The sequence below is a fragment of the Eubalaena glacialis genome, chromosome 3 (assembly GCF_028564815.1).
Source record: "Eubalaena glacialis isolate mEubGla1 chromosome 3, mEubGla1.1.hap2.+ XY, whole genome shotgun sequence".
NCBI classification, from domain to species: domain Eukaryota; kingdom Metazoa; phylum Chordata; class Mammalia; order Artiodactyla; family Balaenidae; genus Eubalaena; species Eubalaena glacialis.
Window position 1 is genome coordinate 179026643 of NC_083718.1, and position 25607 is coordinate 179052249.

The window sequence follows — 25607 nt, forward strand, 5'->3', positions numbered from 1 at the left end:
GGGTAATCATAAAGCCCATTAAATGTACATTTTTATTTGGTAAAGGTCATCAGTCAATTATAATGTTGGTAGTTCTTTTTGAGGTGTAATGTTGTCTTGAAGCATCAGTTTATTTTATTAGGTAGTTTGCATTTAAATCCACACTTACTGATCTGTTGTCATTCCAAATGCATGAAATTCATGGAATGAATAAATAGCCTTTTAACAGACATATTTACTAGAAATATTTCATTTTCCTCTTAAGAACAACAACAGCGCAAGTGTGATGATGGCAACCGACACTTGGCTTCATTTTCTAGAAATTCATGGAGAGTGGTGCACATAGAGTAGGAGAGGATATCCCTGGTTAAGGGAAGCAGTCATTAATGCCTAATTGTTATGTCATGTAAAAATGTTGACCCAGTGTTTCAAAAGAAGCTAGAAATCAATCTGCGAGTTTTAATCGGCAACTAATTCTACTAATAAATAGCACTATGCCAGCCAAATAAGATCCTTTAGGTTTAGCCTAAAAACTGCTAGTTTGTAGCCTTGGCCTAATTCTAAATAGATCCTAGACCACAGTCTTAGTAAGTAAGACTGCAGATGAGACAATCCTTTTCAGAATTTATGACTGAATAGTAAATACTGTATTGCTTTTGGCCTTACGGAGTACCTGCTTTGAGTCACAATTGCATGTGCTGTGAATAGCAACGCCCTTTCCCTATCATTGAGCTCATCCCAGTCTCTTCAAGGGAGACAGAGGATACTTACTAATATATGACCAATCCTCCTGTGAAACGTATACCGAGAATTATTAAAGCACAGAGGCAACCAAGTGGGTCATATTTACAGCACAGGCTCAAATGTGTTGGATCACAGAAACCTATTAATGGTACTTGGTACAGGTGAGATAGTACAGGGGAGAGGTTTAAAGCTTTGGCTTAGAATCAGATATACTTGGTTGCAAGTCCTGGTTCCACAACTGAATTTTGTAACTTTAGCCAAATTACTTATCTTCTAGAACGTTAGCTTCCACATTTTAAAAAACGAGGGAAATAAATATCATATAGAGTTATTATAAGTATTAAATAAATACTTAAAATTGCTTAAGCTTGGGACATAATGAGCATTCAACAAATGTTATCTGTTACTAGTATTACAATTATTGATATTTCAGAAGGCACAGAAAGACTGGAGGAGTCTTGAAGGCTTCACAGCAGAGATGCCACTTGGTCTGAGTTCCCGGATTGGTATTCACAAAAATGGAAAGAGAGAGAAGAGTATTCCAGGCAGAGTGGCAGCATGTGCAAAAAGGCACATGGAGATGGGAAATTGAGTGAAGGGAGACTGTTATCATTTCTAGCGATAAATTGGGAAGTCAGTTGAAGGAGAGGAAGCCAGTGAGAGAAATATTCAGCAATTGGTTACTAAGTAAGGATTATAAAAAGGGTAACCCTATGATTTATCATCTAAATTGGGGCGGTTTTAGAAATGAATGGGGATGCTATTAATCATTTTGCTGGGACAACAGGCATAAACCAGTACTGTCCAGGTAAACACATTGCATGGTTCCCCTAGGAGTTAGAGAGAGGGAGGAATCAGAGGTGATTCTTCAAGCTTAGATACTGGGATTTATAGTAAAACATAACATGGAGTGTACATGGGATGTTTGAAAAGGGGAATAATGAATGATTTTAGCAAGCAAGCAAGCTAAGAAGAGTTAATTGAGAGAAACTGCATTGGAGGAGGAGAATGGAGAGGAGAAACAGGTTTTTGCTGCTTCTGTTTTTGTCCTGAAGAGTAGATTGAATTTAAAATTGTCCTGCTTCCTAAGTTTTAAAATGATCTGTGGAATAACTCCTTGAGATTTTATATCTCAGATGTATTAAAGATATAGAAATATGTGTAATATATGTGCCCATTCAGATGATCATAGTACACAGACAGAGGTGCATGAATGGACAGAATACGGTCTCCACTCTGTCACTTAGATTTATGACCTTGGGTCAGAATGTTAAACCATTTAAACCCCTGTTTTTTGATATGTAAAATGAGGGATTATACGAAGTAATCTCAGAGTTCCCTTTTAGTCCTTAAATATTTAAGTTGGAAAGAAGGGAACATTTTTGTTACTTTCCCTCAGCATCAAAGTCTCTGAGCTATATCTTTGTTGTTGATAGCAGTGAGGCACAAGGAACGTTTTCATATTAAGAAATGTGCCAGCTTCCTGAAAGTCATTTTGGACCCTGCAGGGTAAAAATAAGTGTATGGTGTTGTACAGTCAGCCCTCCCTATCCACAGGTTCTTCATCTGCTAATTCAAATAGCCAGGGATCAAAAATATTCAGAAAAAAAATTACAGAAAGTTCTAAAAAGCAAAACTTGAATTTACCATGCACTGGCAAGTATTTACGGAGCATTTACGTTGTATTAGGTATTATAAGTAATATAGAAATGATTTAAAGTACCTAGGAGGTTAAATGCAAATACTGTACCTTTTCATATAAGGGACTTGAGCACCTGAGGATTTTGGTATCCACGGGCTGTCCTAGACTCAATCCCACATGGATACTGAGGGACAACTGTATAGGCAAGGCTTCCAGAATTGTCTACTTCCAAAGGGGTGGTGAATTAAAATCACTTAAAATTTTAAAATGAACTATATATTTTCCTTCCTCTCCCTACTCCCTCTTGTTCTTTTTTCTGTTTTAAGAATTACTCTTATAATGAAGCATGGATATAACTTGGGGTAGAGTCCTATGCCACAGAGTATAGGGGCAGGTGAAAGATAATTGATTTCTGGCACATATTAGGGAAGATACAGCCTCTCCTGTCTTTTGGGAAAATTACCAAAGTTAGCAGGTTATTCAGTCTTTTGAAGAGCTTCTTACAAACTTGATACCTGGAAACCATCTGGCCAGTTGTTACCTAGCCTCCATAAATGTACCAGTTAATCTCCCAATAGCAATATGAGAGAATACCCCTTTCCTTACATTATGGCTTATTTGATAGATTTTAAAATGGTATCTCGTTTAATTTTTATTTATTGATTTGTGTAGTTAAAAAATTATTTCTTTTTAAATTTATTTATTTATTTTTGGCTGCGTTGGGTCCTCGTTGCTGCACGCGGGCCTCTCGTTGCGGCGAGCAGGGTCTCCTCTTCGTTGCGGTGTGGTTTAAAAACTTGGTTTTTAAAGTTGTTGTTGTTGTTTAGCCCCCTTACCCCCACTGGAACCTTAAAATCATTTTAAGTCCTCTAGTTAAGCCTCAGGACAGCTTTTACGCTGAGTGTCTGAGTTTCCCTCAGCATTCCTGACACCTTGGCAGTCTTTCCTTGTCTTCAGGGAAGAGGTTCTCTTTATTGCAGATGTATGTTGTTTTATCAGGTTAGTGTTTAAAGAAAAAAAGTTTCCGTCAATCTGAATGCCTTTAACCTGGGCATACATTCTTTAGTTTGTTACATTGTTCTATTATTATTTTACACCCTTTTGAGTCACATATTTAGGTCACCCATTAGTTTATAAAAGCATTTGAGTTTGTGAATCCTTTGTTAATGTTTCCTCAGGTGTTTGGTGTGCTCCCCTGGTTGTTTTTGTGTTATCAGTAAATTATACCAGAGTCTGCCCTAGTTGCTCAGACAATAAGCCTAGAAGTTGTCTTTACATCTTTGTTCCGAGACTTCACTGGTGGCGCAGTGGTTAAGAATCCCCCTGCTAACGCAGGGGACATGAGTTCGAACCCTGGTCCGGGAAGATCCCACATGCCGTGGAGCAACCAAGCCCATGCGCCACAACTACCAAGCCTGCGGTCTAGAGCCCGCGAGCCACAACTACCGAGCCCGTGTGCTTCAACTACTGAAGCCCACGCGCCTAGAGCCTATGCTCTGCAACAGGAGACGCCACCCAAGTGAGAAGTCTGCACACCACGATGAAGAGTAGCCCCTGCTTGCCACAACTAGAGAAAGCCCGCGCGCAGCAACGAAGACCCAACGCAGCCAAAAATTTTTTTTTAATTAAAAACAAAAATCTTTATTCCATATTCCACAACCATTATATCAGCAAGTCCTATCTGGCTCATTTCCACCATCTCCACTGCTACTGTTATTCTCTAAACCACTTTGATCTCCTGTAAACAACAGTAACTTTCTTACTCATCTCCTTGCTTCCGCTTGCCTCTCTGTCTATTCTTTTTATTTATTTATTTATTTATTTTAAAAGTTTATTTATTTATTTATTTTTGGCTGTGTTGGGTCTTCATTCCTTTGCATGGTCTTTCTTTAGTTGCGTTGAGCGGGGGCTACTCTTCATTGCGGTGTGTGGGCTTCTCATTGCTGTGGCTTCTCCTGTTGCAGAGCACGGGCTCTAGGCGCACGGGCTTCAGTAGTTGTGGCACGTGGGCTCAGTAGTTGTATCACGCAGGCTCTAGAGCGCAGGCTCAGTAGTCTTGGTGCACGGGCTTTGTTGCTCCGTGGCATGTGGGATCTTCCCGGACCAGGGCTTGAACCCGTGTCCCCTTCATTGGCAGGCTGATTCTTAACCACTGTGCCACCAGGGAAGCCCCTCTTTTTATTTATTTTTTTATTGAGGTATAATTGACATAACACATTACATTAGTTTTAGGTGTACAGCATAATGATATTTGTGTATATTGTAAAATGACCACAATAAGTCTAGTTAACAGCTGTCACCATGCACAGTTACAAAAAACAATTTTTTATTTATGAGAACTTTTAAGATCTGTTGTCTTTGCAGCTTTCAAATATGCAATATAGTATTATTAACTAGAGTTGCCATGCTGTTCATTACATCCCCATGACTTATTTATTTTATAACTGGAAGTTTGTACCTTTTGATCCCCTTCACCCATTTTTCCCACCCTACCCCCCACCTCTGGCAACCACCAATCTGTTCTCGTTTTCTATGAGTTTTGTTTTGTTTTTTTAATTCTACATATAAGTGAGCTCATACGGTATTTCTTTCTCTAACTTATTTCACTTAGTATAATACCCTCAAGGTCCATTCATGTTATTGCAAAGGGCAAGCTTTCATTTTTTTTTTATGGTTGAATAATATTCCTCTGTGTGTGTACAGGTTTATTCTTTAATATGTTTCCCTTGAAAGAATATAAGCTCCAGAAGCTAAGGATTTTTCTGTTTTAGTCACCAGTGGGTTCTCAATGTTTTGTATGTGATAGATGCCAGGGGGGAAAACCCACACATGTGAGTGTGTGTGTGCATGTGTGCGCATGCATATACACACACACACACACACCTTTCTAAAGAATGAATGTAGGCGAATTCTCTCCCATTTATGAAAGAAGTATGTTTGGTCCTTTTTCCTGGTGCCATTTATTTATTATTTTACTTCCTAATCTTCGTAATGTTTCTCAATTGGGGGCAATACTTCTTTATCCCCAGGATTTGTATATGTTAAACACATGTGGTATTTATTACAATGGCTGTTTTAAAGTCATTGAATGGGACTTTGAAAAGTCAGTTACATATAAATAATGAAATGTGAAACATTCAAATAGCCTCTTATGATAACAGTAAATTACATCAGCATCTTGCTTATATTTGTATAACTATTTGGAGTCTCTGGCTTTCTCTCAGTGGATTACAATAAGGATCAGCAAACATTTTCTGTAAAGGGCCAGATAGTACACATTTTTGGTTTTGCAGCCAATTGTCTCTTTCACCACTATGCAACTCTGCCATTGTTGCATGAAAGCAGCCATAGACAATATGTAAATGAATGGCTGTGGCTGTTCCAGTAAAACTTTCTAAGTATCTTGTAATTTTCATATGTCAAGAAATATTGTTCTTTTAAAATTCCCCCAACCATTTAAAAATGTTAAAAGTTCTTGTCTCATGGGAAGTACCAAAATAGGCATGTGGCCCCTGGGCCATAGTTGCTGGCCTCCTGTCTACAGTTACCTCTGTACTGAGGCATCCTGTCATATACAAGTTTAAAATAGACAGTAAATGATGGTGGCCTCTCTTTGGGTAGAAACAATATAGGTTATGTAAAGAGAAATGAATTTTATTTATTTTTTAAATCTGCCAAATCTAATTTTTAAATTTTTATACAATTTTTAAAGGTTACTTTCCATTTACAGTTATTACAAAATATTGACTATTTTACTGTGTTGTACAATACATACTTGACACCCAGTAGTTTTGTATCTCCCACTGCCCCACCCCTATATTGCCCCTCCCCCCACACTGATAACCACTAGTTTGTTCTCTATATCTGTGAGTTTGCTTCTTTTTTGCTACATTCACTAGTTTGGTGTATTTTTTAGATTCCACATATAAGTGATATCACACAGTATTTGTCTTTATCTGACTTATTTCAGTTAGCATAATGCCCTCTAAGTCCATCCATGTTGCTACAAATGGCAAAATTTTCATTCTTTTTTATGGCTCAGTAGATACTGTTTTGTGTGTGTGTGTATCACATCTTTTTTATCCATTTATCTTTTGATGGACACTTAGGTTGCTTCCATATGTTGGCAATTATAAATAATGCTGCTATGAACATTGGGGTGCATGTATCTTTTCGAATAAATGTTTTTTCTTTTTTTGATATATACTCAGGAGTTGAATTGCTGGGTCATATGATAGTTCTGTTTTTATTTTTCACAGCATTTCCATACTATTTTCCACAATAGCTGCACCAATTTACATTCCCACCAATAGTGTACGCGAGGGTTCCCTTTTCTCCACATCCTCGCCAATATTTGTTATTTGTGTTCTTTTTGATTGAGTTCTTCTGCCCACTTTTTAGTCGGGTTGTTTTTTTTGATGTCGTGTTGTATGAGCTGTTTACATATGTTAGGTATTAATGCCCTATCCATCATATCATTTGCAAATATTTCTTCCATTTACTAGGTTGTCTTTCCATTTTGTCGATGGTTTCCTTTGCTGTGCAAAAGCTTATAAGTTTAATTTGGTCCCATTTATTTTTGCTTTTATTTTCTTTACTTTAGGAGGTGGATCCAAAAAAATATTGCTGCAATTTATGTCAAAGAGTATTCTGCCTATGTTGTTCTCTAGGAGTTTTATACTGTTTGGTCTTACATTTAAGCCTTTAATCCATTTTGAGTTTATTTTTGTGTATGGTGTCAGAGAGTGTTCTAATTTATTTCTTTTACATGTAGCTGTCCAGTTTTTCCAGCACCACTTATTGGAGAGACTGTCTTTTCTCCATTGTATATTCTTGCCTCCTTTGTCATAGATTAATTGATCGTAAGTGCTTGGGTTTATTTCTGGGCTCTCTATCCTGTTTCATTGATCTATGTGTCTGTTTTTATGCCAGTATTGTACTGTTTTGATGACTGTAGCTTTTTTGTATCGTCTGAAGTCAAGGAGCATGAATTCTCCAGCTCTGTTCTTCTTTCTCAAGATTGTTTTGGCTATTTGGGGTCTTAGGTGTTTCATATAAATTTTAAAATTATTTGTTCTAGTTCTGTGAAAAATGCCATTGGTATTTTGATAGGACTTGCATTGAATCTGTAGATTGCCTTGGGTAGTATGGTCATTTTAACAACATTGATTCTTCCAATCCAGGAACATGGTATATCTTTCCATCTGTTGTGTCGTCTTCAGTTTCTTTCATCAGTGTCTTAGAGTTTTCGGAGTGTAGGTCTTCGCCTCCTTAGGTAGGCTTATTCCTAGATGTTCTATTCTTTTTGATGTGTTGGTGAATGAGATTGTTTTCTTAATTTCTCTGATAGTTCGTTGTTAGTGTATAGAAATGCAACAGATTTCTGCACATTAATTTTGTATCCTGCAACTATACCAAATTCATTGATGAGCTCTAGTAGTTTTCTGGTAGCATGTTTAGGATTTCCTATGTATAGTATCATGTCATCTGCACACAGGGACAGTTTTACTTCTTCCTTTCCAATTTGGATTTTTAAAATTTCTTTTTCTTTTCTGAATACTGTGGCTGGAACTTCCAAAACTGTGTTGACTAAAAGTGGCAAGAGTGGGCATTCTTGTCTTGTTCCTGATCTTAGAGGAAATGCTTTCAGCTTTTCACCATTGAGTATGATGTCAACTGTGGGTTTGTCATATATGACATTTATTATGTTGAGGTATATTCCCTCTATGCCCACTTTCTGGAGAGTTTTTATCATAAATGGATGTTGAATTTTATCCAAAGCTTTTTCTGCATCTATTAAGATGATCATATGGTTTTTATTCTTCAATTTGTTAATGTTGTGTATCACATTGATTGATTAGCAGCTATTGAAAAATCCTTGCATCCCTAGGATAAATCCCACTTGATCATGGTGTATGATCTTTTTAATGTATTGTTAGATTTGGTTTGCTGGTATTTTGTTGAGGATTTTTGCATCTATTTTCATCAGTGATATTGGCCTGTAATTTTCTTTTTTTGTAGTATCTTTGTCTGGTTTTGGTATCAGGGTGGTGCTGGCCTCATAGAATGAGTTCAGAAGTGTTCCTTCCTCTGCAGTATTTTTGCACTGTTTCAGAAGGATAGATGCTAACTCTTCTCTAAATGTTTGGTAGAATTCATCTGTGAAGCCATCTGGTCCTGGACTTTTGTTTTGGGAGCTTTTAAATTACTGATTCAATTGCAGTAGTGGTAATTGGTCTGTTGATGTTTTCTATTTCTTCCTGGTTCAGTTTTGGGAGATTGTGCCTTTCTAAGAATTTGTCCATTTCTTCTAGGTTGTCTATTGTATTGGTGTATAGTTGCTCGTAGTAGTCTCGTATGATCTGTTATATTTCTGTGGTATCGGTTGTAACTTCTCCTTTTTCACTTCCAATTTTATTGATTTGGACCTTCTCCCTTTTTTTCTTGTGTAGTCTGGCTATAGGTTTATCAATTTTGTTTATCTTTTCAAAGAACCAGCTTTTAGTTTCATTGATCTATTTTTGTTTTTTAGTCTATATTTCATTTATTTCTTCTTTGATCTTTATGGCTTCTTTCCTTCTACTAATTTTAGGTTTTGTTTGTTCTTCTTTCTCTAATTGCTTTAGTAAGGTTAGGTTGTTCATTTGAGATTTTTCTGGTTTCCTGAGGTAAGCTTGTATTGCTCTAAACTTCCCTCTTAGAACTGCTTTTGCCACACCCCCTAGGTTTTAGTTCAGCTTTTTATTTTTTTCATTTGTCTCTAAGTATTTTTTAATTTCCTCTTTGATTTCTTCAGTGATCCATTGGTTGTTTAGTAGCATATTTTTTATCCTCCATGTGTTTGTGTTTAATAGCATATTTTTCATCCTCCATGTGTTTGCAGTTTTTTTCTTGTAGTTAATTTCTAGTCTCATAGCACTGTGATTGGAAAAGAAGCTTGATATGATTTCAGTTTTCTTAACCTTATCAAGGCTTGTTTTATGGCCTAGCCTGTGATCTCTCATGGAGGATGTTCCATGTGCTCTTGAAAAGAAAATGTATTCAGCTCCTTTCACATGCAATGCCCTTTATATATCAATTAAGTCCATTTGGTCTAATGTGTCATTTAAGGTCTGTGTTTCCTTACTGATTTTCTATTTGGATGATCTGACCATTGATGTAAGTGGGGTGTCAAAGTCCCCTACTATTATTGTGTTACTGTCGATTTCTCCTTTTATATGTTAATATTTGCCTTATATATTGAGGTGCTCCTGTGTTGGTTGCATATGTATTTGAATTTTTTATCTTATTCTTGGATTGATCCATTGATCATTATGTAGTGTCCTTCTGTGTCTCTTGTAACAGTTTTTATTTTAAAGTCTATTTTGTCTGATATAAGTATTGCTACTCTGGCTTTCTTTTGATTTCCATTTGCATGGAATACATTTTTCCATCCTCTCACTTTCAGTCTGTGTGTTTCTCTAGATCTGAGGTGAGTCTTGTAGATAGCATATATATAGACCATATTTTTGTATTCATTCAGCCACTTTATTCCTTTTGGTTGGAGCATTTAGTTCGTTTATGTTTAAGATAATTACTGATATGTATGTTCTTATTGCCATTTTGTTACTCGTTTTTTATTTGTCTTGTAGGTCGTTTTTTTTTGTTTTGTTTTGTTTTGCCTTTCTTCTTTTGCTGTCTTCTCTTATGATTTTATGACTATCTTTAGTGTTATGTTTGGATTCCTTTCCCTTTTTGTGTATGTATCTATTGTAGATTTTTGGTTTGCGGTTAGCAGTCTATATATATACATGATTGTTTTAAGTTGCTGATCTTTTAATTTCAAATGCATGTTTTTTGGCTGTGCCACGCATCATGTGAGATCGACATGCAGGATCTTAGTTCCCCAACCAGGGCTCGAACCTGTGCCCCCTGCAGTGGAAACGCAGAATCTTAACTGCTGGACCACCAGGGAAGTCCCTCAAATGCATTTTTAAACCCCTACATTTTTAGTCTTCTCCTCTCATGATTACTGTTTTTGATATCATATTTTACATCTGTTTTGTGTATCCCTTAACTGCTTATTGTGGATATAGATGACTTGACTACATTTTTTTGTCTTTTTAACCTCCCTGCTAGCTTTATGTATGTATGATTTCCTACCTTTAGTGTGTGTTTACCTTTACCAGTGAGCTTTTTTATTTTGTAGTTTTCTTGTTGCTAGTTGTGTCTTTTTTTGCCTAGAGAAGTTCCTTTAACGTTTGTTGTAAAGTTGGTTTGGTGGTGCTGAACTCTTTTAGCTTCTACTTGTCTGTAAAGCTTTTGATTTCTCCATCAAATCTGAACGAGAACCTTGCCAGGTAGAATATTCTTGGTTGTAGGTTTTTCCCTTTAATCACTTTAAATATATCGTCCTACTCCCTTCTGGCCTGCAGAGTTTCTGCTGAAAAATCAGCTGATAGCCTTATGGGAGTTCCCTTGCTTTTAATATTCTCTCTTTATCTTTATTTTTGTCATTTTGATTATGGTGTGTCTTGGTGTCTTCCTCTTGTGTTAATCCTGTGTGGGACTCTCTGCACTTCCTGGACTTGGGTGACTGTTTCCTTTCCCAGCTTAGGGAAATTCTTAGCTATTGTGTCTTCACATATTTTCTCAGGCCCTTTCTCTCTCTCTTCGTCTCAGACCGCTATAATGTGAATATTAGTACACTTCATATTGTCCCAGAGGTCTCTTAAACTGTCCTCATTTCTTTTCTTTCTTTTTTCTGTTCAGCAGCAGTGATTTCCATGACTCTGTCTTCCAGCTTACTGTTCCATTCCTCTGTATCATTTAGTCTGCTATTGATTCTTTCCAGTGTATTTTTCATTTCAGTTATTGTATTCTTCATCTCTGTTTGGTTGTTCTTTATATTTTCTAACTCTTTGTTAAAAACTTCTCACTCTGTGTATCCATTCTTCTTCTGAGTTCTTTTATCATCTTTACAGTCATTACTCTGAACTCTTTCTTGGGTAGATTGCCTGTCTCCACTTCATTTGCTTTTTCTTCTGGGGTTTTGTCTTGTTCCTTCATCTGGAACATGTTTCTCTGCCACCTCATTTTGTCTGAGTTGCTATTTGTATTTTTATGTATGTGGTAGGTTAGTTACATTTCTCAAACTTGGAAAAGTGGCCTTCTATAGGAGACATCCTATGTGTCCCAGCAGTGCACTCCCCTCTTGTCACCCAAGCTATATGCTCTAGGGGTTTCTCCTAAGAGGGCTGAGTGACTCCTTCTGTTGTGGAGGGCTGACTGTGCTGGTGGTCTGGTAGGCTTTTTTGGCCCCTAGTGTGATTGGTTGCCAGGCCATGCCTTGTGTGGATGCTGCTAGCTGCTGTGTGGTGGGGCCTGGTCACGAGGTGGCTTGTTTTAGATCCCTAGGGGGCCCTTGGGCTAGTGCTGGCTCACTGGTGGGTGGAGTCAGGATCCCAAAGACTCCGAGGCTGTTGCCTGTATTACACCAGGTCCTGGGATTAGTGCCTGGGGTTAGTAGTGGCATGCAGAGCTGGCTCCTGAAGTCTGGCTGAAGGGCCCAGGGATCCTAGAACTCATTTCAAATCGTTGGTGGTGGAGCTAGTTCCTGACACAGTTCGGTATGGGATCCAGGGTGTCCTGAAGCTTGTGTTGGCCTACTAGTGGACTGGGCCTGGGCCAAGCTGGTCCCAGGATAAGGTCTGGCCTGCTGTGAGTGGGCTGGGTCTGCAGGCTGCAGGATCATAGTTTTCTTGCATCCGGTGTCTGCCCCCTGTTGGGTGAGGCTGTTCTAGAGGCTAGTGCAGGCTTCCTGGAGGGAGAGGGCAGTGCCTGCCCGTTGGTGGGTGGAAGTGGTTCTTGGCCCTTTGGTGGGCAAGGGCATATCTTGGCGCATGTTTAGAGGTGGCTGTCGGATCACAACGTCTTTTGGCGGCCTGTCTGCTGATGGGTGGGCCTCTGTTCCTGCCGAGTTGCTTTGCCTGAGGCGTCCCAGCACTGGTGCCTACAGGCTGTTGTGTGGGTTTAGGGTTAGGCGATGGAACTAGTGGGTGAAGATGGCAGCCACCAGCAGCAGTGGTCACACAGTAGAATGTTCCCAAATATGGCTGCCACCAGTGTCTGTGTCCTCAGGGTGAGCCACAGCCACAAACCCCCCCCACACACATACCTCTCCAGGAGACTGCCCAAGACCAGCAAGTAGTTCTGACCCAGGCTCCTATCAAGTTACTGCTTTTGACCTGGGTCCCAGTGCACATCAGATTTTGTGTGCACCCTTTTAAGAGTGAAGTTTCTTTTGCGCTCAGTCCTATGGGGCTTCTGAAATTAAGCCGCTCTGGCCTTCAAAGCCACACGCTCTGAGGTTTCATCTTCCCGGTGCAGGACCCCTGGACTGGGGAGTTTGACATGGGTCTCAGAACTCTCACTCCTATGGGAAATCCTTTGCAATATAACTATTCTCCAGTTTGTGGGTTGCCCACCCATGGGTATGGGATTTGATTATATCATGAGTCTGCCCCTCCTACCCATCTTGTTTTAGTTCCTTCTTTATGTCTTTAGTTATAGAAGATCTTTTCTGGTAGGTTCCAGTCTTTTTCATTGATGGTTGTTTTGAAGACAGTTGTGATTTTGGCGTGCTCATGAGTGAGATAACTGAGTCTTTCTACTCTGCCATCTTGGCTGCTCTCGAGAAGTGAATTTTAAATTGTGCAAAGAATATTAAAGACAATCCCAGATTTTGTTGCCTTGTTTTATCTGTTGGTACTCTATTTAAAAAAAATTAATTCTTCCAGTGGGCCCACATCTACCAGTATCCCTTCGGGCCAGTACTTCAAATTTAATATGTAAATCTTCAACAGAGTAGATTCTCAAGTAGCGTTTATAAAGGAAATTCACTTCTTGGGTACTATCAAGTATCTGATATCTTGCCATTCTTTAAATAAGCTTCCTTAACATTGTTTTTGAAAAGTGAGAATTTTTTTTCTTCTGCCGGTCAGAGCTTTGATCTTGAAAAATTTGATGTGGGGAGGGAATATAGCATTGACATAAATTATGAACTGTTGAAACAATGTGATGTTGCCAAATAAACCCTAACCTTTTAACCTGACTTCCTGAGCATCTTTGTTGAATTATTTTATGTTTTGATATCAATTGCCCTTCCAGTCTGATTTTTATAAATTTTAACTCCTACCAATAGTGAAAGTGACTGAAGTGCAGTGATTCTGAAATTCATTAAATATATTCTCAACAGGGTTGATCATGTCACCTGAGATGAAATTAGAGGTTAGCTAAAATTTGAGATTATCCTAAATTAAAATTAATCTGAAACAAGATTAAAGTATTGATGTATGTTGTATGTTAGTATGTTATTTTCTTGGTCCTGTCCGAGGCTTAGAGAATGTTAAAGCTGAAAGGCACTGTAGGATCTTTAGTTCCTTTTCAGTTTACAGCTAAGGATTACCTTTGAGTGTTTTTTTTTTGTTTGGGCCGTGCCGTGTGGCATGTGGGATCTTAGTTCCCCGACCAGGGATCGAACCTGCACCCCCTGCATTGGAAGTGTGGAGTCTTAACCACTGGACTGCCAGGGAAGTCCCCAGCTGAGGAAATTGAGTACTTTCCTAGCATTTCGTGGCTATATAACTAAGTACTAGATACTTGGATTTGGAACTATGAGTTAGCCAACATGTTATCTCACTCCTTTCTTATAAATCTTTATACATAACATCTTCCTAGGGCTTTGTTGTTGGAAAAATGTCTGTGCAGTTGTCTTTTTAATATGATTGAAGGTATTTTAATCTTAGATTGAAAAACTCTCTGATCTATACAGATTTATAGGTATCAGCAGTCTTTTACTGTCTTAAAACTCTCACCTTAACCATGTATGTCATTTATTTTGGTGACCTACTTTCAGCAGTTACCCTTTTTCATTGGTTATTAATTTCCCTGACTATTGGAGTAGTTAATATTTTCTTTCTTTCTGGTAAAGGACACAATTTACAGATCTTTCTTTCCTGGGTTATGTGGATAACTATTTAATAAATATTAAATAGTATAGACTCTTTCCTTTGTTCTAGAGCTGTTTTCAACCATAGAATTGAACTGAGTCCCTACAGTCATCCCTCAGTATCCACAGAAGATTGGTTCCAGGACCCACAGATAGCAAAATCCGTGGATATTTAAGTCTTTTAGGTATTAATGGCTAGTACAATTGGCTCTGTGTATCTGCGGTTCACATGTCTGCGGGTACAGAGGGGTGACTGTTATTTTCGCTTACAGCTGGGAACCCTTCCTAATTTTTGAATTTTAATAATAGAATTTTTTCCCACTGGAGCTAAGGATTCAGAGTAGAGTAATCATGGTAGTACTATCCATTTGACAGTGATTCAAAGTGAAAATAGAAACTTTCATTTTTTACATATGGAAATAAAATTTTAGTGGTCTTCATGTAGAAGTTTTTGTGGAATATGAGTACTTTCATGGTCTATAATGAATAGGTGAAATAATACTATTTTTCCCATTTTTATCTGTTATTTTATACATTACATATAGTCCTATATCAATTGTATGTTGTACATTGTGAAAAGCATTGTTAGTTAAATGACATATGGTAAATGATAGGTGTTTAATTCATATATTTCATTTTATATTCCTACTGTATGTGAGACTTACTGACTCGAAAATATTTTTCATTAACTCCCATTTTTGAGTGGCCCTGTCTACCCCCAATTTCCCCCTCCCCTCCAAAAAAAAAATCAGAATTGTGCAGGGAGCTCTGCTCTGATAGCACTAATAGAATTCAATGTAGACGATTATAGCTATCAAAAAATTGACCTTAGATCTCCGAGGAGAGACACTGCTTTGTTGTATGGCTTTTGTGTAACCCTCAAATCCAGAACAAATACCTAACTGGAATGTGATGCAGATTGAATGTTCTTGTTCTTTCTTGTGTAATTCTTTTTCCCTCTAAGTTGAACAGTGCCTGCAATTTTTTTCTACCTACTCTGCTAGGATTGTGATGGGCATTTTTTATTCCATATACTGGCTGATTGAAAAGGATAGTTATCTCTTAGCTCTGAAAAGCCAGATACTTTACTCAGATTTCTGACTCTGAAAAGATATCATCCTTGACCCATAATCTAAAGACATTTTAAGGTGAAAGTTCCTTTAAAGGCTTTCCAAGTTGCATTTCACCTGAGTGGTTATATGGACAAATGATAAGAATCACCTTTCAGTATTGTTTTCTTGAATCAGTAACTGGTTTTAAAACCCATCATGTTTTGTTTGTCCTCTTTTTGACTGATGAACTACTTTGCTAGGTAATTTATAAATGAAGTTGACCAAGTCCCTTTGGTCTTGACTGGGAGGATGCTAAATTCTCTCTCAGATGTGACATTGTTAGATTGAAAGTCTGTCCTTAGAAGGAACACTGGAGAATGCATTGTACTAATGATTGTTGTGCTGTCTTCTCTTGCTGTGGTTAATATTAATCATCTCTTTTCCTTCCCCTTTCCTGCTACCTCTTTTCCTTTTCTTCCTTGTCTTCCCATGTACTTTTTGAATTTATTATACTGGCCTATATATTTTTTCCTTGCTTTCCGTTTTTTTGTTTTTTGTTTTTTGTTTTTTGTTTTTAAATTTTGTGATCTCCTGCCCTACTTTGTCTTCCCCACTTGCCTTGGGTTCCATGTTGCTAGTTTTTATGTTCGCACGCTCATTATCACCCTTTTTTGTACTTCAAATCCCAGCAGCTGCCCAGCCAGGTCCCTGAGCACAGCCCTGTGGTTTATGGGACTGTGGAGAGCTCTCATCTTGCTGCCAGCACCCCTGTCACTGCAGCTAGCGACCAGAAGCAAGGTTTGTGTATGACTATTTTCCTCCCTCTTACCTTTAGTCTCTTTCTTTTTTTTTTTTTTTAATTAATTACATTGCCCTCAGCATTTAGGAATAAAAGTAAAACATGAGGATTATTTAGATACCCACTTTTAAACAAAGCTTTGAGATGGAAAATCAAAGTGTTCTACCTCTAAGAAAGTAAAGTAGGTATGATTAGTAAAAATTTTTCCTACATTTTATTAATGCCTCACTGTCAACGTATATTTATAGGTAAAAGCTTAGCTGCCTTAAACTGTTTTTTTTGGAGCAAGGTTGGGGAAGATAAATTGATGTATATATTTCCTTATAAGAACAACAGTTTTGTTTATAAGTTCAACGTGTTCGTGTGTATCTTACTATTTTTAAAAACATAAAATGTTTCTTCTTACAAGTTTGGCTTCTGTAGCCTCAGTTGGGGATAGTACTGAGTTCAGATCCTGACTCCATCAAGCGCTATTTGGTCTTGATGAGTCATAATGTTGTATATCTTAATTTCTTCAGTTACACAATGGAATGAAGAATACCTGCCTCACAGAGTTGTAGTGGGGACATGCCAAGCATTTGAAAAGCACTTAGTAAATTATAGCCGTTATTATTATGCAGGAATCATACTAAGGTCTCTACTGTTGACCTTGAACATGAAGTACCAAATGTTTGGTGAAATAAGTACACATACTGCCTCTTGGATTATAAATAGGAAACTTTAAGGGAAATCTCATGCCGAAAGTGGGTTATCACAGTCTCTCTTTCCTGCCTAGTTGGATTTAAGTTGACCTTAGCTAAAATTGGGAGACAATTCATTAGACACAGAAGGAAGCAAGTTAGTTTGTTCATGTTTCTGATTTCATTCTAAGAATGAATAGAAGTCATATGTGTTTTCTGTTTTCTTGAATTATTTATTCCTCCAAACCCCTTAATATTCCATAGCTGATGTATCCTTTCTGTACTTTCTAAAAATTATTCTTTAAAAAGCATTGGGAATTGGCACACAGTCAAAGTGGAGGTATTTAGTAGCATTGTTTTTTCACTGGATTGCAAGATGATAACACAGACTTCTAATGTGTGGTTTCAATGTTTCTTTACGGCATGCAAAGATAATGTGGTGTTCTTTCCCTTTAGTATTCAGGAGCCTAGTAGACTTGAACAGAGACAAGTCCTAAATTTTGTTTTATGAAATAGTTTTAAACCACAAGATAGGTAGTAAATCCTAAACTGGCATGCTTCTAAAAGTTGCAGTGTCAAATACTTCTTTCAGCAATGTTCAGAGTTAGAGACTCATACATGCTTAAAGTTAAATTTTTTAATATTAAAGCCATTCACCTTGCAGGAGTGCAGTTCGTAGGTATTGTGGAAGACTACTTCCTACCACCAATACCAATGATCAAGCAATTTTGAGTCAAAATTCAGAATATTTTCAATCTGAGTGGAGAATTTTCAGGGTATTCCCTTCAAAATGTCATTACTTTTGCACAGTTATAATCCTTTTGCTAGTTAGAATTGTGTTAAACATACTGAATAATTACCATGCAGAGAGGCCTTAAAATATATCCTTTATGCTGACTTTCTCTAGCTGGGCTACAATACAAAGAATTCATAACATATCTTGGTGGTGATAGCTCTGACCTAAGATTTTTGGATTAGGTAGACACCTGCATCTTACCATATTTAGGCCTTGATTTGCAGAAGGAGGAATGTAGAATTCTTTGTTTCCTCTCAGTTTTTTATGCTTAGTGGAAATTTGAATAATAAAATCAGCATTTCAAATTGATGTTTGATATAGATATGAGTGAATTGGAAAATGTTCGACATTACCTTGATGAAAAGAAAAACTTCCGTTTTAAGTATATTTCATAGAGCTTATAGTAACTTTTTGGAACTACTGCTGTCTTCCCTCTAGTACCAGCTGTTCTCCAGAAAACTCAGTAATTCTAATCTTCTGTTTCTAATTCTATCCATAGCTTGTCAATATATAGAATAGTTTTCAGAGTAGTTTTCTTTTTTAAACTAAATATATGTAATTCAAATAACATTAGAAAGGGTTCATCATTTTTCAGAGAATTTAACAGTTAAGAAAGTTTTTAAAAATTTCTTCTTAACTGTAGATTCATTTTGAAATTTAAGTAGGATACAAAAATGTACTGTTTTAAAAAATTGTTATATTACCCCCAGAAACAATAGATTCTGCATTCTGCAGTCAGATTGGTTTTTCTCTCTTGATGGAAATATCATTACTGGGGGTTTGTACTGGGATCCCATTTTAGCCCCAAAGTCTCCCACTAGCTTGATTCACCTAAATACTTCTTTTTCCATAAACCACCCCCCCCCTTTACCCCTCTGAATTGGAAGAATTTAGCATTTGAAATCATTTTTAGGCTCTAGTTATATGACCTTGGACCTGTGACTTAATTTCTAAAACCCTCAGTTTCCCCATCTGTAAAATAGGAACGTAGTAGTTTTTATCCCATTGGTGATTGTGAGAATCAAAGGACACTATGTATATATGGTATTTGACCCATTTCCTGGTACATATTAAGTGCTTAATAAATGTTAGCTGCCATAATTAAGTGTCTGATTTTCTCAGTTTTTGATGTGAACAGCTGGAATAGTTACATGAAGACCAAGTTTCCAGACAAATATGCCATTTCCCATTTGTTTTGGTACTTGATAAAAACCCAAGGAAGACTTCAGCTTGACTTGTAGAAAGACTGTTGAATGAATTAAAATCTTCAGTTGGTGTGATAGTCTAGAGACACAGCTTAAATGATTGTCTGATGTTTGAAAAAATGCATTCAGCTCAGTGTACTGAGGATATGGTATGTATAATTAAATACAAATAAAAGTTATTTAAGCCTTAGTGCGTTTTGAAGGCTCTTGATGTAGAGTAGGTATTCAATGAATGGTATTCTGTTGTAATTCAACCAGTTGTACCAATGTAGCTCAATTGGGTCTCTTGGAATTTGGGACAGGACTATTCTCTGTCAAATGAGACTGTCTCTCAAATTGCAGGATGCTTAGCATTCTTGGTCTCTCCCCATTAAATGATAGTAACACCCTCTCGGTCATGTGTGGCTCCTGACAACCAAAGGGCGCCCATCTAGGAGCTTGGTTCCACCACTCTATGAGAATAAAAGGGAGCAGTTTTTTCTTTCTTATAAATCTGACATTCATTATAGAAACTATGGTTAAACAGAAAGAAAACTTATCTCTTGTCTCATTATCCAGAGCCATTGTTAATAACCTGTATGTAATTCTAGACTTCCCCATATGCATCTATGTTAGTATTCTGTATTTTTTTTGTTACCAGTAGGTTTATGCTCCACGTGCAATTTTTGTGCCCTGCTTTTTAGAAAAACATGTCTTTTATTATAAACAACTTTCTGTATAATTAAATACTCTTTTAAAAGCTTATTTCAAATGATTGCAATAATATACCATTATATGCCCAGACCATTGTTTCTTTAATAAGTCCCTCATTGTTAGACATTTAGTTTATTTTTCTATTCTAAATATTAGTTTATAATATAAATATAAATATTTAGTTTATCTTTCTATTATAAATATTGTTGCTTTAAATATTCCAGGCCTCTGTCTTGTCTCTTCAGTGTTTATTTCCTTAGAAAAAATTCTTAAAGGTGAAATTCCTGCAAATTCCTAAAAATGGCCAAATGGTATAAACATTTTGAATGCAGTATATTAGATTTCAAACTATCATGGCTCTGAAAAACATACTCTTAACAGTAAAAGTTCTTAGAGAAATAAAATCAGTGTTCTTTATATAGATCTACTCTATTATACCTTTCAGCTTTCTGTAGTAAAAGTTTAATGAATTAATTAAAGGACTTATTTCAGAATAAGGAGCTCTCAAAATAACTAAATTTTTTTTGTTTCTAATTTTCTTTATTAACGTTAGCTATTTCTCAAGAGTATATAGAAGTTTCAGTCATAGGTCTGCTTTTGTTTGATATTTTTAGTATCAGAAATTTTATTTCCCAAAATTAATAATTGAATTGACATACTCTTATTAGATTGTTAATGTGAGATTTACTATTTTCTACTGTTTAATTTAATTCATCTAGGTTTCATTCAGTGGTCATAAAGGGTAATATCCTTTTTTTAAAAAATAATTTATTTATTTATTTATTGGCTGCATTGGGTCTTCGTTGCTGAGCGCGGGCTTTCTCTAGTTGCGGCGAGAGGGGGCTACTCTTTGTTGCGGTGCACAGGCTTCTCATTGCAGTGGCTTCTCTTGTTGCGGAGCACGGGCTCTAGGCGCACGGGCTTCAGTAGTTGCAGCACGCGGGCTCAGTAGTTGCGGCACGCAGGCCCTAGAGCGGGTGGGCTTCAGTAGTTGCGGCGTGTGGTCTCAGTAGTTGTGGTGCACGGAGTTAGTTGCTCTGCGGCATATGGGATCTTCCCGGTCCAGGGATCAAACTCGTTTCTGCCGCTTTGACAGGCGGATTCTTAACCGCTGCACCACCAGGGAAGTCCCAAAGGGTAATATTCTGATGTGCTTTTTAATAGTGGTATCTTATAATCTGGGTTACCCATGTAGCAGTTACTCTGGTTGAGTTGGAAAGTATTTTCATCAGGGATATTTTAATAAATACGTATTTATTTTATATATATCACATATATGTAATAAATATAATAGATGTATTTCTTTGAATGTTTTTGTCTCTTGCCCTGGCAACTTAGTCTGAAGTATTTGGCATTCAGAGCCTATTGATCTTATTTCTCCACTACAGTAAATAGGCAGAGTTAAAGAAACACTGGCCTCTAAGCCCATCAATTAAAGTGAATTTTAAGGCCAGTAAAAGTAGTTGCAGTGAATGAATTAGCCTCTAACAGCTTAATTTTACCATCTGTTTATCTGATCAACGAGCATATTTTCTTTGACAGACTTACTTAACTAAAAGTTATTGTAAACACTCAATTTCACTGATGCATAAAGATTTCTGGCAGAGAAAGCAAAGGCCCTTTCAGTTTAGATTGTCTGTTAGCAGTGCTTAAAATTTTTGTTTGCATCTGTTGAACATGCTCATGAGTAGCTGTTTTTCCACTGGAGCCTGTTTTTTCCACTAAGGAAACACAAGGCTGGAAACCAGTCTAAATCTCCTTTGGTTTAATCTTCCCAGGCATGAATCATGTATCAGTTTACCTGGAATTTTAAAATACAGAAATTTTCATGAGTTAGCTTTCCTTTCATTTTTCTGGTACCTTTATTATGATTATCAATTTATCTGTCTCACTCTTGCTGTCATTCTTTTTCTCTCTGTATACAGATGCACATTTTAAAAATTATTTTCATATAAATTGTTTATTTTTAATTGGACTTGATCATCTGAATATTAACGTTGATTTCTCCTTAAAGAATTTTTTTTTTTTACAATTGAAGATACAAGATAAATTTCTATTTTTATTCCTTAACATTATTTCTAGTTATATGCCTCTTTTAAGAAATGAAAGTTAATTTTAAATGAAGTTTTATGTTCAGGAACTTGATTTCATTGATAATAAACTTCATTGATAATAAATGACACCATGATAGTTTTTATTGAAACAGTTTTTTATACAGGTAATACATGTTCTTTATAAAAATCCCCCAAATGCAGGAATATATAGAATAAAAAATAATATCTGTATCTAATAATTTAATCTCCAGTTATTTGCCCCTGAACTGTCCTGTCCTGTCTCTATAGTGTATCCTTGGTAGAAAAATTTTCTACAGATGAAGGCTTTCTCTACCTTAAAGAAAAGCCCCATTCCCATCCCAAGAATGTTTTAGTTTCAGGTTTGATTAGATTTTCCCTTTGTGTTCTTACATTTATTTATTTATTTATTTATTTTTATGGCTGTGTTGGGTCTTTGTTTCTGTGCGAGGGCTTTCTCTAGTTGTGCCAAGCGGGGGCCACTCTTCATCGCGGTGTGCGGGCCTCTCACTATCGCGGCCTCTCTTGTTGCGGAGCACAGGCTCCAGACGCGCAGGCTCAGTAGTTGTGGCTCATGGGCCTAGCTGCTCTGCGGCATGTGGGATCTTCCCAGACCAGGGCTCGAACCCGTGTCCCCTGCATTGGCAGGCAGATTCTCAACCACTGCGCCACCAGGGAAGCCCCCTTTGTGTTCTTGACATAGTCATTTGGTGAATTAATTCCTTCTCTTACTTCAAAGTAAACTTTATATGTATTGGAGGTTAAGTAATAGTGGAAAATAGAGAAGGAAATATGACAATGTTTTTGGAGTGGCAAAATAAGTAATATTTTGATCTGTCTTCTGCTGCCCATGTTTTAGAGTAAGAGATTAAAAGAATTACCCTAAAATAATACAATACAATCTCTGATCCCAAAGTTATTCTAACATGTGTTTCCTTTTTTTCTTTCCCAGAAGAGAAGCCAAAACCAGATCCAGTGTTAAAGACTCCTTCCCCAGTCCTTAGGCTAGCCCTTAGTGGAGAGAAGAAAGAACAAGCAGGCCAGACATCTGAGGTTACTGCAGTAGAAGCCATACCAGAGCTTACTCTGCCTCCATCACCTACCACTATTTCTCCACTTGCTCGAAGTACAGTTGCTTCCCCCACCTCTGCTGCTCTTAGTAGCCAACCAGTATTCACCAGTGCTACTGATGACAGATGTGAACTCTCTTCCTCAAAAGAAGACACAGTTCCTATACCCAGCCCCACATCTGGCACAGAAGCATCAGATCCTTCACCAACAGATGAAATTGATGATGATATATGCAAGAAATCTTGTAGTGTAGCACCTAATGATATTCCGCTGATTTCTAGTACTAACCTAATTAATGAAATGAATGGAGTTAGTGAAAAATTACCAGCCACGGAAAGCATTGTGGAAATAGTAAAACAGGAGGTGTTGCCATTGACTCTTGAATTGGAGATCCTGGAAAATCCCCCAGAAGAAATGAAAGTGGAGAGTGTTGCAACTCCTATCACCCCTTCCATAGTTCCCTCCTTTTCTCCGTCTCCTCCAACTCCTCCAGCTTCTCCTCCTCCCGCACCAGTCATTGTTCCTGCTGCTGCCTCTAATGTTAGTACTGCTAGTGGTCCCACTGCAGTTCAGAGAGTCTTAGAAGAGGACGAGAGCATAAGAACTTGCCTTAATGAAGATGCAAAAGAGATTCAGAACAAAATAGAGGTAGAAGCAGATGGGCAAACAGAAGAGATTATGGATTCTCCGAACTTAAGTTCAAGAAAGAGCCCAGTCCCAGGTAAGCTATTCTGTTATTAATTATATTTTGCTTGTTGAACATGAAAAAGAAGCAGTGTTTGAGTTATTTTTTAATTGGCTACTTCCCTTGACTTCCAGAAACATCAAATGAATGCTGTAATTCCTAGTCTGATTTCTTCATAGATGTGTTTATGTTTTAGTGCATCCAGCAAAGAGTTACTCCATTATCTAAAAATGCAAATGAAATTTGAAATATACAAAATGCCTCCAAGGTGTATGTCACTGTACACGTGTTTTTTGTTTTTGCCTCGTTCATATGAATCATTTCCTCCGTGGTTAATTTTGTTGCTTTGGGGCTGGAAACCAGTCAAAACCAGCATGGTCTATAGTCCCTAATCCTGTCTTCTCGGAATTTTAAAGCCTAATCAAAAGAATTCCTTAAAAGAATTCCTCTATGCAAGACCTCTTCTTTAATCTTGGGTTAAGGAAAATAGCAATCAGAATGTCAAAGGTTTATAACTAGTTCTGAAAAATAAAAGTACCCTCTCTGATTAACTCGCAGATAGGTTTAATGCTCTTCCGCTTTTACTTTTTAAAGTTTCATTTTTCCTGAAATATTAATTTTATCATTATTACTTTATCATTAATATTGTCAAAGTATTATATTCTTCTGAATTCAAAATTATTTCTTTTTAATGTAGCATCACCTGGAATCTTGGATCTAACCATTAGGTTTTTATAATATTAATCAAAAGTTATCTGAGGCTTATCAACTATTCTTACGTCAGTAGTCCATAAGAATATGGCTTTTAACAAGTCAGCATAGCCCATCTTGTGAAACATTGCCCTACACTGTATAGTTTGCTCTCTGTACCTGTCAAGTTAAGTTATACAATTTGACAAATGACTGATCCCCCAGCAGTTAATCTAGATAATGTACTGGAGATGTTTTAGTCACCCACATCCCCAATATTTATTGCCTACTGTGACCTGTCTAATTGAGAAACTTGGCAAATCAAAAAACCTGATCTCTACCTTTAAGATGTGGTTTTCCCACCCAGCTCAGTTCTCGAGGTAATTTCCTCATGAAGGTCTCTGAGAGGTGTCTGGTTCTTTGGAACTGTAGAACATCTAGTTCCACAGTAAACCAGAGCAGAAAAGCAAACAATGCCAGGCAGTTGGGACTGGGAGAAATTTATCATAAATATTTATAAATCGCCTGTTTCCTCAATAGACCGGCCTCCATAAGCATCAGTATGCTCCAGAAGCATAGTGCCTTCACTATGTTAGGAACTTCCTCCTTGGTGGGGTGATGACCTGGGGCTTTTTTGTAACTCTTTGAAAAAACAATCTTACTTTTGATGTGGCTGTAGGTGAATGCCCCTCCAGAGAACACTTGTTTGATGGAGAATAGTAATTTGTTTGACCCTTCATTTTTTCCCTTCATTTACCTACCTGTGAGTTGTCATTCAACAATTAGTGATGTAGTAGTTCCAAAAATAGGAGAAGCTATTGAAGACAAATGTTTTGAAAAAAACATCCAAACAAATAATAGAAAGAATAGCAGGCATAGGGAATACAGTCAAAGATACAAACCATATCTCAGAACTGAAATAAGTGTAAAGCAAAGTTCTGCACTGAAATCCCACTTCTACTCATCCCTGACATTCATTCATTCTTTTAAGCAGTTTGTCACTTAGGTGGCCTGATATTGCAAGACAGCTCCCAGGGATAAATGGACAAACAGAATCTGGGGTTAAGTTGTCTTCATTACCATGGTACATTTTTTTTCGAAATGCAAATACTCTTGGAATTAGTAATATAAGTCACCAGCACCTTAGTAAAAGAATATAGATTATTCAGCAGTAAACCAGAAGATAGCTAAAAGAAAGAACTGTCTTTTGCCATGATTAGGGATGAGGTAGAGGTTAGTGGTGTCAGGAAGGAAAGTGTCTTGGCATTTTTCTAGTTTCATGATTTTTTTAACCTATGAATGTGTTTTAAAGGAACTAGAAGTTCTGTAATTTCCCTTTATATCTTACACTCTTCAAAATTCAGAGTAAATGAACCTCAAGAACCCATGCACCTCTAGCATTTTTTAAATTGTAAGGCTTACCAGAAACATTCCTGGCCCTCTGATTTCAGTATTAATATTTTTTAATGTTATTGCTACAAAAGTTAACCATGAAAATTAACTCATCATC

General features: G+C 37.1%; 1 protein-coding gene across 13 annotated transcripts in view; it reads left to right on the plus strand.

Moving 5' to 3' along the window:
• EIF4G3 (eukaryotic translation initiation factor 4 gamma 3) overlaps window positions 1–25607 on the plus strand; it is a 384972-nt gene that overhangs the window by 224788 nt on the left and 134577 nt on the right. For 8 of the 13 annotated variants that reach the window (XM_061184801.1, XM_061184802.1, XM_061184803.1 and 5 more), the window contains 2 exons: window positions 16096–16204; window positions 22604–23443. In XM_061184801.1, the coding sequence (XP_061040784.1) occupies window positions 16096–16204; window positions 22604–23443 (949 nt within the window). The remainder of the gene's footprint in view (window positions 1–16095; window positions 16205–22603; window positions 23444–25607) is intronic. The other 5 variants (XM_061184804.1, XM_061184794.1, XM_061184797.1 and 2 more) reach the window with 1 other exon arrangement.